Source organism: Zosterops lateralis, assembly GCF_965231275.1.
Source record: "Zosterops lateralis genome assembly, chromosome: 5".
NCBI lineage: Eukaryota > Metazoa > Chordata > Aves > Passeriformes > Zosteropidae > Zosterops > Zosterops lateralis.
Genome location: NC_139766.1, coordinates 6,539,862 through 6,555,613, shown reverse-complemented (window position 1 = coordinate 6,555,613; position 15,752 = coordinate 6,539,862). Strand labels below are relative to the sequence as shown.

Genomic DNA, 15,752 nt, shown 5'->3' with positions numbered 1-15,752 from the left:
TTTTGGATAAAGCCTCTGAGGAAGAATTTGGATGTTAAGGAGCACTTCTTTCATAAAAAGCTCTGTTTGCTCTCACACATATCTCACTGTGCACTGTGCGTTTTGGCAGCCACCTCACGCAGGAGTTGGACTTTTCCTGTGCAAAGACGTGAAGGTCCTGCTCTTGAAAATGTTATTAAATAGTTACAGAACACATTTGCTTGACATTAATTGATGGGTAGAACAAGTCAGCAAGAGAAGAGCTGTCTCAAGGCTAAGGGCTGCTTTTCAGAGTCTCATTTGAAATGTGACAGAAGGAACAGCTGGGGGAAGGAATCAGCCTCTTGTCAACCCCAGAGGGAAGGACAGACAGACAGACATGCCCTGGGGAGCTGTCCTAGCATTATTAGCTCCTCTGATAGAGGGTGAGTGGCTTTCTACCTCTGACCTGACCCTTTCTCCCCCAGAGAGTCCTAACAAGTCTTCCTCAACAGCTACAAAAACCTGAAGTGACACAGCTGGGCTCCCAAAATAATCCCTCATTTTATTTTCAAGTTTTGCCCAAGATAACACTGCAGGGGAGGCAGAGGAACAAAGCAAAGGGAACTTCAAGAGTGGAACGTCCTCAGCAAGTATTTCTTTAAATACAAGCAATCTCCAGGTGCTTGAAGTAAGTATTTGCCTAAACACTTGGAAAAATGGTGTCTGAGAACAGAGACTTCTCTAGTTGCAAAAGTGCCTTGAAATCCTTGGGTTTGGACCTCCCCTTGTGTGCCTCCAGTGTTGTGCTACATGGGTTTCAGTGGATCCAAACTGGGATGAGTTCAAATAGATGTGTCATACACTATTTTCCGTGTTTTATTTGACTTTAATTACTTTTTAACAGTACTGCTGTTTGAAAAATCTTTCTCAATTGAGGGTGTTGGCTCTGCCTAGGGCTGCTTGGCCCTTTTCCACTGAAATGCCCTTTCAACAACCATCAGAAGCTTTTGCAAGGAAAATGAAATCTTTTAGCAGATCTCTTTTTCTGTGACTGTGTGAAAATTTGCCTCTCTCAACTCTCTTTCCTTCTCCCAGATTTTAGGTTGGTTGCTCTTTCCACCTCTATAGAAGGTGGAAACCCATGGTAGGCTCCAGCAGGACGTGCAACAACACTTGGGAGCAGTCAGACCTTGCTGGTAGCACAGATGATGACGAGAATGATAATAACAGTAATAATGCTTAAATAATCTGTGTAATTTATTTTTTTTTTCATTACAAGACTTTTGATGCTTGTTTCTATAAAAAAAGAAGCATGGTGTAATGCCATCTCCCCTGAAGTCAATGATGCCTTGTGCCCAGCAGAGAGGGGACAGCTGAATTTTCAATTCACTTACATGAACCACGGTAGGTGTTCAGTGCAAGGCTCCAGCCTGTGCATGAATAAATGTTTGCATCTGTTTCACCTTGGGTTTCACTGAAACAACGTTTGGGGACAGAATTATTGGCCTGGTGGGTGCGTATTTTAGCAGCAGCAAGAAATCCTTATCAAAGCAACATCTGCTTTGTACAGGGTGCAAAGGTACCTCACCATTCTGAGGGGTACACGGTAAATAAAACTCAATTGACCAACAGGTCTGGTTTTGGAGGGGCCCTTTGTCAGAGTAAAACAAAGCCTCTATCCAAGGAGCTATTGCATTTAGCACTGCAGCTGTCTGTTCTTCGTTCTGAGTTTGACAGCCCTCACCACAACGACAGCGCTTTGGTGCAATGAGGACTTCCAGGCACTAACCCCAATCTAAAAAACAAATAATAAAATCACACCAGCTATAATAACAACCTTGCCTTATGCTGTGTTCATTGTACCAACCAAAACCACTGCTCACTTGCTGACCTGCTCTCTGAGAGCAATATTAAATATCTCAGATGTTGCAGTCTTCCTCAAGCTCTACCTTAATATCCATTTTGTAAAGACCCTCCAACACATGCCACAGACAGAAGGCCCTGAGTCAGTTTTAACACTAGGTTAATTACAGCAGAAATCCTGTTCAATTACTTTGTAGCATTTTTCATCTCCCTCAGACAAGTTATTGGGGTTATTTTGCACTTTATAGTATCTGCCTTACCCTTGCAGAGGTAAAAGGGAAAGCGCCTGTAAGTTCACAAAGAAAAAGATCCAAATCAAAATGCCATTAAAATTCGTGCAGGGTTATTCCTCACTGCTGTTACTTCAGTTAGTGTCTGATAACTAAGCTGTTCCCTTTTTGTTCTTTCAAACACTTGTCTCAGTGAAAAGTCTGATGCTGTTTTTCCTTCTGGAGAATGAAACCCCAGAGATGTATTTTCAACCTCCCAGCTCAGTGTTTCCCAGATATTTTAAATCAGGGACTGTTGCCAAGATTTACATTTTCCCCAGATCAACACACACCCTCACACTCTCAGCTTAAAGCCATCACAGATCCAGGGAAGGACCCTGGAGTGGTTCTTACTGCACTGTTTCTGTTGTCCTTGCAGTCCATGAGCCAGCATGGGAACCTGCACTTGTCCCTCTTGCATTGCCCAAGGGGGACCCATTGTCCAGGTATGAGAAAGCTTGGCAGATTTTAAAGCATATTTAAGGAAAAGTCTTTTTCTTTCAATAGGTAGAGTTATTGAGTACCAGTTTCTGATTTTCATCTGAGTTTAGTCTTCCAAGGCAGAGTAATCCCAGCAGCCTTCATATGGATACACACATGCACCAGGATCTTTCCCTCTTTACAAAAAACTGCACCAAGAGGCAAAAGCCAAAGTTTCTCCAGGGTGCTGGGTCATATTTCAGAAGGTTAGACATGTGTCAGTCACCCTGGACAGAACTCCTGCACCACTTCTCACCAGCCAACATAAACAGCTCCTTCCAGAAATCCCCTAAAAGTGCTATTGATGCAGCCCTGCAGTGTTACCTGTTAAGCCTGCTGGCTCTGGTACTCTCCCTGGAAAAATATTTTTCACCCACAGGGAGTATTTTGCCCAAGTTGTTTTCTCTGCCTTATTTTTGCAACCTGCTGAAGCGGTGTCAGTAGTCAGAAGTTTTGTAGAGACAAAGCCAAGCTTGAGGAGAAACTTCTGGGTGACATGCCACATTCACCTTGGCTCTAGCTTGGATACACATTGTGCCTGAACCAGAGGGAACACCTGGTCACCAGCAGCACTGGCTGCAGCCACCTTTGCTGCCCACTGTGCTTCTCATGGAGCAGCTCCTTCCTTGCAGCAGGCAATGATGCCACAGGCAGACCAGCAAATGCTGACAGAACTAACTTCCCATTTTCCATTTCACCAAAATGATCCTTCTGCCTCAGAAGAAAAAAGCAGAGACGGAGGAAGGAAGATATCACCCATTTCCCTGTAAAGTACTCCAAATTTCAAGGGATCACTGAGACAAACAGAAAATATGCATGATGCGGAGTGTGACAAATGCAATATCCCAGTGCAGAAGGTCCAGCAATGCACTACCCCTGAGCTGAACCAAGAGCCAAATATGACCTTCCAAGTCTTCATATTCACTGCCCCCAGGATATGTTACATTTTTCCTGTGGACCTTGATGCATTTGAGATTCTTAAAAAGTCATTTTATAAATGTTCCCATAAATATCCAGTCCTTCAAAGTACTGAGCCATCCTGCCACAAGTGGGAATGGAAGAAAGAACTTGCTGCATGCGGAGACACTGTGATATTCCACAAGGCCAGCCCATGCTCCTCAAAGAATTTAAGCCATCACATTTTTTTCCAGGTTGGCTTCCTGCCCAAGTTTCCTCCCCAAAACATCCACAGCAAGGTCAGAGGAGCTCTCCCCCTGGCACAAGGGAGCTACCAGGCTGGGAGCAAAGGAGGACAAGGATAGGCCAGTGATGGGGTCACGTTCAGTCATCTTCAGCTGCCATGAAATCACACCTGAGAAGGATTTACTGCCAGGATCTGAGCGGCTGCAGTCAGGCAAAGGAAGGGGGGTCCGATTTGTGCATCTAATGACCCAACTTAGCAGGACAGAAACCAAGTGCTTGACCTTTCTCAACATCATGTGAAGCAAATGCTCCATATGACACGGCTCCAGCATTATCTACCAGGCACAGGTGCATGACTGCAATTAGAAATGACCGGCATTTCACACATAACAGCACCTTTCAACCCAACTCAGCCCATCCAAAACCACCCTGAGACTAATTACCATTTTCTTCCCACCCAGCCTCCCCAGCTCTCTTGCCAGCTCAAGCAGCACCAAATAATTCCTCATGAAGTCTCACAGCTGTTATTTGAAAATTAAATTGGAAGTCAGGACACCTCACTGCACGCTGGTAGATCTTACACTTGGCATTTGGTTTATCCCCACACCATTCCTCACCCCCACCCCTAAACCAACTTCCGCGGAGAACAATGCCGCCGGTCTGTGTCCACAACAGATTTATCCCCCCCTTTCCAGCAGTGCCCACACCTTCGAGGGGCAGTAGCTGCTTGAAGCAAAGGGTTCCTTCTGGTCTGTGGAAAGAAAAGGCTGCCCTCTATAATCAGGGTATTGTTCTCCCTAAATGGAGCCAGACTCTGTAAACACGCTCCCCTGCACGGGCGCTGGGAGGGCGAATGCCAGCGTGTGTATACATACATGCAGGGAATGTGTCTCCTTCTAAACAACAGTAAATTATGTTAATTCATTTCCTCTGCCTAAACAGCGCTAATATGCTTCGGGAAAGGAGGAGGAAAAAGTAAACAAGAGTCCATTACAAAAAGGTGAGGGGGAGAGGTAACCAAATAACTCCACCAAATGTCTCCTCTGGGGAAGGACATTCACGTTACAGCTCAGACGGGCTTTACACAGCCCTCTCTCCGCCCTGCTGCAGGTGGAAATGTAACAGAAACAATTTCTTTCTTTCCTTTCATGAGGTTTCAGCCTGTTTTCACGAGTTCAGTCTTGTGAAATGGGAAATGAGCCCCCACCAGTGCCCTGATCCACAGCAACTGCATCCCTGGGGGCTTTGCGCTGCATGTGATGTGAGTGCTCTGGTGACCAAAGCCAACAGGAATAGTCAGAGCCTATTTGTGATTTTCTAACAGGAAAATAATTTCACTAAGCAAACTGCCATGCTTTGACTCAAAACCCTGATTAGCACAGTTTGAAAACAGGGCAGCATACTGTTCTGGGAATTAACTTGCTTGACCCCTAGTCTATAACGGCACTCAAATAATCTGTGAGTCAGACCAAGCTGAAAAACTCTTGGAAGACCACACTGAAAGAATTTACTGGATTTATTGGATTTTCTAGGATAAAAGAAAAATAAGCTCGGAACTCCACTTAGTCTGTGGCCTTCAGAAAGACAAGCTTTTTCTCCTGACAGTATCTAGAAGAGGAAGACTGCCTATGGTGAGCAGCACTTTTTGACTCTCTTTTTAATGTACTGAAACTCTCAATAAATAGTTATAATTATTATAAATATACAGGTCTATTGCTATAACTTATCAAGGGGAGGAGAGCCCTGCATTTAACTTCAATTTAAATATTTAGAGGCTACTTTACCAGCTGCATACAAGCACTACTAGTCTGGTAGTTACAATGAATTTCCAGGGACAAGAATAAACCTGTGTACATCACCATGACAAAATACTGCTTCAAATCCTCCAAATCCTCTGGCCTACTCCTGTTTGAGCAGGCAGGAAATCAGGAAAAGCATTCTGCCTTAGGAATACAAGCAGGACTTTGCTCTGGTCTAGATAAAACACTGACCCATCTCCACCTTATGGTTTCTGCAGCTCCTGAGCAAAATGCTCTCACCAGCCTCTACCACTTCTTTGTGCATCTTTGTATCCCAGAAACAATAGCTGTGTGCTCAGAACAGTGACAAACACCTTCAGAGAACAAATCCAGCAATTAGCAATCAACTGTCCAAAGCCAGTCCCCTGCACATGCAAATATCTCCCAGGTAGGGAGGTTTATGATTCCTTGTCAATCAAACAAGGTGAAGTAAACACCTACTTACTGTCCTGGCCATGATTAAGTTGAAAGTTTCACTCTCATTAGCCCTTAATGAAATTAGCCCTGGCAATTCTGCACTTCTGATTGGTTGGGAAGAGCAGGGAGGAGGAAAGATACTCATCAGCTCTGATCTGTTATTCCAGTTTTATATTAACTATTGCAGATCATGATGAACCCTCCCACGGCGTGGTGCCACCCCACACAGAACTGAAACTCAGCCTGGTCTTACAAGGCTCCAGTTTCTGCTCTCTGGTAGGATTATATATTTAAATCCTACTCACACTTACTCAGCCACAACCCACTGAACCTAAAGGGACTATCACCTTTGTAATCCAGCCCTGAACATTAAATTATGAAATGACTTATCAGAGCATGGAGCCTGATCTCCATATGCTGGAGGAGCTGTCAATTCCTTCCCAGTTTTTCCATTTCAAACTGCCCAAAAATACATTAAACACTTCCCAATATTACTTGTCTGACAAAGAAACACTGTTATTGCCAGCAAAATGTTGTGTTAGTCTGCAGAAGAACAGGGAAGATTTAGATTCACCCAGAAGGTGACCAAGGTGGCTCACAGCACCATCTCTCTGAAGGGCATCCACACCCTGCAGGAGTTAGAGACACCAGCTCAACACTGACAGGTCAATGACAAACAAGCATTCTTCCTTTCACAGGGAGTCTGGACTATCCCTGGAGAGATATTCCACAATGTTCAGACCTTCAACCTGTTATTCATTAACCCTTCCATCCTTGACACAAAGTTCATACACCTGTAGCTCATCTGGCACTCACCATTGCTTAATCAGCAGTCACAGGCCTGTTACAATCTGTGTTAACAGATCTAAGAACAACCACCAAGAAAAATAACTTACTCTGTTAGTCCAACTCACAGAAATCTAATAGAGAGGAAGGAGGAGGGAAAGAAACCTGTTGACAGTGCTCCAGCATCCACAGCAGCCTAACTCCAGTACTTTGGCTTGTGCAGCTTTGAGAGACTGGTGAGTCTGAACAGCTTTCCTTCCTTTGTGGTTCATTTGGCATCACCCCATTCACTTCTGTCTAGACCAAAGGAGATTAAAATCCATACAAAGAAACAGTGAAACTGCAGCTAGTACAATGAAAACACCCCTTTTACATCACAAGGCTTTTACTCAGAGTCACATATTGGTCAAAAGCCAGTCAAGTCTCTCACCTGTACATGGGGGTGCCTGGGAGGACACAGGACATGACAGAATACAGCATAGACTTGGAAAAGCTGCATCCCAACATCCCCTCCAGAGCCACTCACTGCCTGCTCAAGATCCTCTCCCAGGCACCAGAAGGCCTCAAGAGCAGGGGCACACTAACTAACTAATCTGGACTAAATTTTCTCTTGGAGGTTGGCTAACACATTTCCCTCCATGTTCCTCTCCAGCTTCTTCCCTCTTCCAGTATCCTGGGCAGAACTAAGAAGCCCAAAGTTACCACAGAGATGTTCTGCCACTCCACACTAACACTTAACTCTTAAGGTCATCAGTTCAGGGGGTGTGTGGAGCAAACCCAGCAAGGAAAATGCAAATTTTTAAAATAAGGTTGACATTTCCCTATTCGTCTGCTGTTCACGTTTTTATCTGACAGGCACAAATACTGATGGCCCCTAAAATACCCCTCCAAGTCAATGCCACCCAAGTGGCATACAGGGTATGACACCTCTTGCTTTACTCACTTGACAGGATACCCAAGATTGTGCAAATATCTCATGAAATAAATTTACCACATATGAGAAGAAATTATTTTGTGCCCCATCAAGCTGGAAACCACCTGTAGAGAAGCTGAGCATAGAGGTGGAGCCATCCTGAGAAACATTAACCTGCTCCAAGGAGCCTCTGTTCCCAATTTACATCTTTCTTCTTTCCTTAGTGAAGCTCAAAATTAAGTTTGAACACTTAATGGAAGAAGTAGCCTGGAGTTATTGGCTGTATTTCTTCGTGAAAATTGGAGTGGCTGGGATGAAATAACAACGTCAGGTTCCTCACAGCACTGCAGGGTGCTGTGTTTCTGCTGTGATACAAAGGGGATACTGAGTAATCAGAGCAACCCACCAAACTCCACACAGCTCAGGTTTATTTCACTGGGGAATGGAGGGAAAAAAAAAATCAGAGATGGGAATGGATTCAGCAACAAACCATATACAGTCACTTATTTAATAAAACACAGGCAAGTCTTCAGCCCCTCCACACCCAGAACACTGCCCACAGGCTGGGTCTCTGTCCCTGGGGATAAACCTCTCTGTGGCAACCCAATATTTAAGCAGTGAATTTCTAAAGCATTTTCACTCCCAGCAGCGCCTGCTCCACCCACCAGCCAGAGCTGGAACTCAGTAGCAGCAAAATGTGCTTTTCTAGAATAAAAAATGTGAGTCCAAGCCATGCAGTCAAGCAGGTGAGTGGCACACTTAGCCCACATCCCCTCTGCTGTCACACATGAGGTGGGTGTCACAGACAATCTGAGTAAGTCATCCTTCAGGGATGGATCCCAAGCCTATGGGAATGAGTAGGAGTCACAGCACCAACACTCACAGGCTCTGAATCAGGTCCTAACCTGTCATGGGCTGCACCTGCCTATCTCATATGACATCAGGATAGCACAATCAGATGAATCAAGCTTGCTTTTGGGAATATTTTTCTTCTGCCATAGTACCACAGTTGCTATGAAAGAGCAGCAGACTGAACAGACCTGCATCAGACAGAGGTCTTTGAAACTCCTGCATTCACCCTGGCTCAGCTCCACTCTCAAAAAGTCTCTTATATGACCAAAAATGACCTTGCTGGAAAAGATTATATGACCTATATGACCTTGTTGGAAAAGATTAGAACAGGTGAACACAGCTAAATATGTATGGGGGCATTATTACTAGAGAAAGCTCAAAGTAAAGGCTGATTACAGAGAACAAGACAAGGAATGGAAATCCAAATTAAATGTTCCAAACAATATCAAATGCATTTTAGCTTGAGCAGCCCATCAGAAAACACAGCAAGAGGTCAGATGAAAGACAAATTACTTGAAACAAGACAAAATGTGGAGGGGAATAAAAGAAATGTGAGAAAAGAGTATTTCCACCAACTCCTGTAATGCTGGGATACATTTGCACAGATCCTTTTGGCAGCATGGTTTTACAAGTCACTGCAGACACAAGTAGGAGCTTCACATCTTAGGAAAATCAGCTGCACCAGTTCAAATCTCACTGAATAAATAAAGCTATGACTAAAGGTTGTTGGGGTTTTTTTTTAATCAACCTAGGCACCAGAGGATCTCTGCATTATTATTTTCCTCTTTTTAGAGGAAAATAGTAGTGGAAAATAATAATTTAGTGGAAATTTTTATCTCTTCCAGTAATTAATCCGAGAATGCACAGGCAGACTCTATTGCACTCACACTATTCCATGACAAGTTTTCTGCACCCAGTTGAATCAGCATCACTTAAGGTGAGACAGACACTCAAAAAGCAATTATCAGAGAGGATATTGGAAAAGATCAGTTCTATCAGCCAATTCATGTCAAATGAAAAACTTCAGCTTTAGTTAATAAATTTGCACCAACAGCCACAAATCTTGAAAAGGGAGTTCCTACTTGCTAGCAAGTGCCGCTTCTTTTTCAATTTAGAATTATATTATTTTCCTGAAAAAAAAACACTTTCCAGTAATATCTCAAGCACCACCTCATGGCACATGAAAGTCACTTCTGTGGCTAAGACTCAGGCTTTGGAGTCCAGCCTTTGCTGTGTGCAAGTTCATCCCAGAAAAGACACATTTTGATTTGCTGCTTGTGTCTTTTAATGAAGGTCAAAGAAACATATGGACTTGGAAAACAGAGTTGTAAAAACTTTAGGGAAAATCTAGATGTATTTGAGCAATTTGCTGAGTTTTGTAATATTCCTAATTAAAAACAAATAAAATCAACCCTAATTTTCCAGTATGACGCACACAGAATTTTATGTTTAAACTCAGCCACAATTTAAAGCAACTGACAGCCTCAGAAGAAGGGAGGAACCAGCGTTTAAAAAAAATAACCAGGATTTTCTTAGATCGTCATGTTGACTCTAGGTACAAGTCATTCTGACAGATTATTCATGAGCGAGTTCCCCAAAAGCATGATCCAAAAACTGCCCCAAACTCCACCAGAAGATGTGCTGCGACTTCCATTAAATCTGAATCAGGCTGTTAGATCTGAACATGTTTCTCTTTCACAAGCAGAGAATTAATCATTCTATCTGGTAACAACCACTCAACAAGAATAAAGGTGTAAAACAGAAGCCAATAACCATCTCTCTCACATTACCATTATTTATCTTTTCTGTGCTTACTGAAGGACTCTTATAAACCCTAAAGTTCACTTATATAAACCCCAAAGTCGCAGAATGGGAATTCTGTTCATCAGAACGAAGAACTCAACTTCCAAGAAATTAAAAAACACCTCTAGCATCCTATTCCCTTTTCTTCAATATTAAGAGAAACCCAAATGGCACATAACATTATTTCTGCATGAAACCACTGAATTTTGAGGCAGCCCAATCAGTGAATTCCCTGTGAAGCAGACACCAAGCAGGTTTGCAAGCCAAGGTCGCACAGAGAAGTGCCAGAACAGAAAGCAATTAAGGTCCCGTTCTTCCCCTCCCTACGCAATGCACCGAAAATGAAATCAACATCCAAACTAATTAGTTTCCAGCAGAATATCAGTTTACTTGCTAACAGGAGGGTGGTTACTACTCTCACCAAAAACTTCTAAACATACCATGTAAAATCTTGCTTAAGCCACGGGTCCAAGCCAGGCACATCCCAATGTTACCATATACGGTCACCAACGCGAATATGATGGCAACTTGACAGATTTGGAACAAATATTGCGTTGTCAGTCACTGAGATAACATAGGCAGGAAAATATCAGATTGTATTACCTGTGTCCAACCGGAGGTGTGGCGTGGCAGGAGCTACATTGCTGCAGGACATAGTCACTAAAGGTTAGTGACCCAAGATGGCATTAATCCCTGCAGAGGAGGGCCAGGCCAGGACACTGAGGAATTTTATGTCCAGTATGGAGCTGCCTGGGGAGAGGGATGGACCTGCACTGTTATCCCAGGTTCAGAGCAGACATTATCCATCACAGCTGGGAACCAGGCTGAAGCTGCTGCCCCACACCTTGACTATGAGCTGCAAGGCACAGTCCCTCTTAGAAAACCACAGCACACAGCTTTTGTTCTCCAAGAGTGGGCCTTGCACACACAGGCGTTCTAGTCTTCAGCCACAAGGGGAAGAAGAGGCTTGATATCTACCAAATTAGCTCCCGAGGAAGACTTTTTTGGTATAGGCTCCCTCAAAGAGATCCTTAGCCCGGAATAAGATTGGCCACTGAGAGTTATTCAAGACTAAGTTTTTTGGAAGGATTATTCCAGTGCATTTGCAGGTGTACACAGCCCTCAGTCAAAGTCTTTCAGTTTCGACCCCAAAAGCATTGGTTTTAACACAGCCAGAGCTACCTCACCCTTACTCCTTCAAACACAGACAGTTCTACCACCTGTACCTCTAAAATCAGACCTGCTCTCTGTTTTGCTTGGATACTTCAAAGGTATTGCCTCTTTCTTAAGAGTTTATCTTGGTTTGCTAAGATATTCTCTTTTTTATAGTGTTTTCTAAATCAGTGATGAGATACATTGGTGGGACAGAGCCAGCAGGCACAGATCCGACCCTGGAAAAACGCCCCTTTTCACTAAGAGGTGGAAAAAAAAACCTTCTGCACAAACCCAATCAGTCCTTCCTGCAGGGCCCTTTGCCTTAAAAGGTGACACCTAAATAAAGATGTAAAAATAATACAACGTAACATTTAATGCAAGATTGCAGCTGAGCATTCAACTGTCAGGAAATATCAAAGCTGGAGCGCGTGGGCAACTTAACTCTGCCCCCTTGTGCAGATGCACCAAGGCACAGCCCTTCCCGGGCACAGCATTCAGTTGGCACCAAATTAACACCCTAATTACAGCATAACCTACTTTTGTCTAAAATGAGTAGAAAAGAAAGATCATCACTTTCCCAAAGAGCCTTCTCAGCCACCTTCCTCACTTGATCACCAGCCAGCAAGCGCCTATTAACTTCTGATGCCTGAGATCTGGAGGTGCTGGCACACTTCGGGCCACACAATCTGCAGTCAGGACACAGATATTAAATGCTGTTTGACCAAAACAAAGAGCTCTTCTTCCTCCAGAGAAGAGCCTCACGACCTCAGGCTGAGATCTGGCTGAAGGACTGCCTATAAAACCTGAGTGATTGTAGCAGGTAACGTTTACACATCTCCAGCGGCCAAAGCCCTTGCACGAGGCGTTCAGAAAAACTTTGCAGGCACATGAAAAGCCTTGCACATTTTTCCAAGAACCTGAAAGTATCCCAGTGTAAACACCTAGCAATTGGAGATATTCGTCAGCACAGTTTCAAAGTTCATCTCTGCTCACAAGTTCGATCTTCCATCTACCTCCTCCACCATCAAAAATGTTCCCCTCCTTAAGGAGGTCTAAAGCAGGACTTAAATGTCAGAATTTTGTCTCTGTTTTCACAGCAATGACTCCTTTTTCTTCTCTACTTTAATCAGCACTTGAATGAATGACATTTTTCATGGGTTTGGCCCTGGCTTTTCACCTCTATTTCTAGACAATTTTAAAAAACCAGAACCATCTCTCCATACACTTACAGGATGAGTTTTTTCAGCTCTGAAAAGTGTTCAAATAACGCAATTACCAATATGATCCTATAAAAGTTATCTGAAAAAGACATTTCTACAGGAAAAATAATGATGTCCTGAAATTACTGCTGGTTATTTTCTGTCACTTCTTCACATGACAACAGCCCACAGTGCTTCACTTTCCAGAGGCAATAAGTGTATGAGCAAGACAATTGTAAACCAAATTTAAACATGGTCAGCCAGTAAAGCAGCCGATACTCGGCTCACATCAGAGACAAGAATCTTTTTGTCTTCTCCTGCCCACTTCAGATCTTTTCCGGAACTCCACCAACTTCTCAGGTCCATTGCAATAATATACATCTATGAAGTCATCTTAATTCATTCACTGCTGCCCATCGCCCACAACTTAAACTGAGTCCCCATTGTAAGCCTTGCCTGGAATTCAGACTTGCAGGAATTACAGCCTATATACTGTTTTCTTTTTCATTCAGCTTCCAGCCAAATCATTTTATAGTGCTTTTGCCTCCATAAAATATTTGCTTGAGAGCCAATGCCAAGAAGAAAAAAAAAAAAAAGGCAGTGCACTAAACCAAACTTGGGTTTTCAGAGTAATGCTCCCTCTCTCCTTTCCCACCCTCAACACCCAAGATTTATTTTAGGCAAGTTACAGCCCAAGTGATGGGCAAGTTTAAACCTTTTAATTCGCAAGTCCATCACGCTGGATGACTTGAAGGTCTTACAACAATTCACAAAACTCTGAGACTGTTAGGAATTGCAGCTGAAGCAATCTGCATCCTAAAGTTGTACCCCCATTTTCCTGGAAGAATGCAGCCCCTACTTTGTGACCAGAGGCAGGGAAGCTGAAAGCCTGGATTCCCATTCAGGCTTTGTAATGACAGCACCCACCAAGGTACAACACAGGCAAAAGCACAGGAAGCGCCACCTCTCCTTGCACTCTGATCCCAGTGCTTTGCTAAAAGCACCTTGCCCATAAAGAAACTTTTTTTTTTTTCCTACCCCCATCATTCCCAGGTCAAAGTATTTCAATTTGCCTCTGGAAGGGTAACCTGTTTATTGAAATCTGATCAACTGCTGGAGCCTCAGCACTAAAATACACTCTTGCTGTTGGGAACTGTCATTTGTCTGTCACCAGGGAAGTTAATGGATGTGTTTGTTTAGTTTGTAAGTGGGAATACACAGGGCAGAGGCTGGAGCGATTAGAGGAGGGGAGAGGTATTTCTGATCCACAGAGGAATGCAGTTGCTTTTCTTTAAAATTGTCTGCCTATTTTAACACAAGCACAAGAAAAGCCCCTGGAAGTTCACCTGTGCTTAACAGACCTCAGCAAAGCCGCAGTGACTGCGCTCCATCCCAAACAACGGCCCCGAACCACACAGGTAAGGAGGCACCACACGTGGGCACGAGCCTACACCTCTGTAAAGATAAAAAATGTGCAGGGGATGAGTCCCTGCCCACAGCAACTCCAAGGGAGTCCCCTCTGGGGGCACGGCGGGTGTTTGTGGAGCAGGAGTCCACGGAGCAGACGGAAGGGAGAGAGTCCCAGGGTGATCGTACCAAGCGCGGTCCCCTTACCTCTCGCCGAGTCTGAAAACGCAATTATCCCTGCGAAAAGGAGCGCCAGCTGCAATTCCATTTTGAAAACCAGATCCCGCCGTATCGCACAGGCTACTGTCCTCTCAGACCTGGAGGCAGGAAAAAGGAGAGCAAAATAGTTACTGGGGGGAAAAAAAACCCAAACAACCCTCAAGTTCGCAGAGTTTTAAATCCTATTGAAAAGACTGACAAGAAGAAACAGCAAATGAAAGAGCACTGTACTTGTAATTCATTCCTTGGTGCTCAGTGAGTAAAACTTTGCCCTCCTCTCTGCTTTAGCCTGATATAAATCAAGAACCCACTGAGGCCAGTAAGCTCCTCTAAGTTTACAGTTAATGCATAATTCTTTGGTATCCTGTACAGAACCAGTCTGGAAGGCAAACAAAACGCTAGCAAGTGGCCATAAAACAAGATTTCAGGTTAACAATTTGCGGAGGAACTTGGTGGAAGGGGGAGGAGGAATGTTACCTCTCCCATCAGCAGCCCAGAAAACTTTGTTGCTGCTCCAGTGCCCCTCAGCCAGGCTCCGCTCTGGGTACGCGCCTTCCTCCACTCCGAGACTTCTCTGCACAGCACTGATTCCTCCTTTCCTCTTCTTTCCCCCCTGCCACGCTCCCCCCACCAACAGCCCCGCTTGTTTCCGTGGGCTCCAGAGGTGCGTCCCAAAGCGCAACCGCCACTTAATTACCCAGATTCTTGAAGATGCCTTCGCTGTGATACGCACACCCGGGGAAGATCAGGTTTACATTAATTACACCCTGTTCTCCTCCTAAAACTCTCACTCTCTAAACACTGTCTGGATTCCTCACCCTTGTAAACTCCCCGGTTTAAACACCCCGTGCCCCCAGGACACACAACAACCCGCGTACAGCATCCAGCCGGGCAAACACGGCCGCTCCGCCGTTCTCTCCGCCGCTGGCGGCGGGCAGCGGGAGCGGGGGCCGGCGGGGCTCCCCCGGGGCTCAGCTCGGCTCGGGTAACGGGATATTCACCGCCGGGAACCGGGGTCGCGGAGGGGAGGGACGCGCGGGGGGACACCCGGCGCGATGGCACCTGGTGCTGCCCCGGGGCCGCGCTGGCGGCTCCCAGCTGTGCTCTGTGCCCTGCCCGGCCCCGGCGGGTGTCCCGGCCCCGGCGGGTGTCCCGGCGGACACTTACCTTGGCTGTGCCGGGCTCTAACACCGCGCGCTGCAGGAGCCCATCCCCGCCGCTCGCCGCCCCCTGCCCTCCGCGGCCACGGCGCCCGGCGGGGCTCCGCCGCCGGCCTCTACCTCATCCCCCCTCCCCGGGGTGCCCGGGGCTGCCTGGGGGTGCCCTCCCCGCGGAGCGGCTCTGCCCCTTCACCGGCTTTTTAACGACCTCCCCCCTTCGCCCCCGAGGGCGATTTTTTTTTCCACTCGAGAGTCACGGGCGAGGAGGTCAGGGAAAGGGGGAAACCTTGAAAATTATTTTTTTTTTCCTGCTTTCCGGGCCGGGC

The 15,752-nt window shown here is 45.3% G+C and overlaps 1 protein-coding gene across 5 annotated transcripts in view; it reads right to left on the bottom strand.

Moving 5' to 3' along the window:
* Positions 1–15,505, bottom strand: part of FGFRL1 (fibroblast growth factor receptor like 1) — a 168,507-nt gene extending 153,002 nt beyond the window's left edge. Inside the window, exons 1-3 of one of the 5 annotated variants that reach the window (XM_083861803.1) lie at positions 14,964–15,076; positions 14,255–14,364; positions 10,890–11,036 (exon numbers count right to left, since the gene is read on the bottom strand). In XM_083861803.1, coding sequence (XP_083717929.1) covers positions 10,890–10,941 — 52 coding nt within the window. In that variant the 5' untranslated portion in view covers positions 10,942–11,036; positions 14,255–14,364; positions 14,964–15,076. Of the gene's footprint in view, positions 1–10,889; positions 11,037–14,254; positions 14,365–14,497; positions 14,662–14,743; positions 14,911–14,963; positions 15,077–15,433 lie in introns of those variants that run through there. The other 4 variants (XM_083861801.1, XM_083861802.1, XM_083861800.1 and 1 more) reach the window with 4 other exon arrangements.
* Positions 15,506–15,752: the final 247 nt, after the last annotated feature.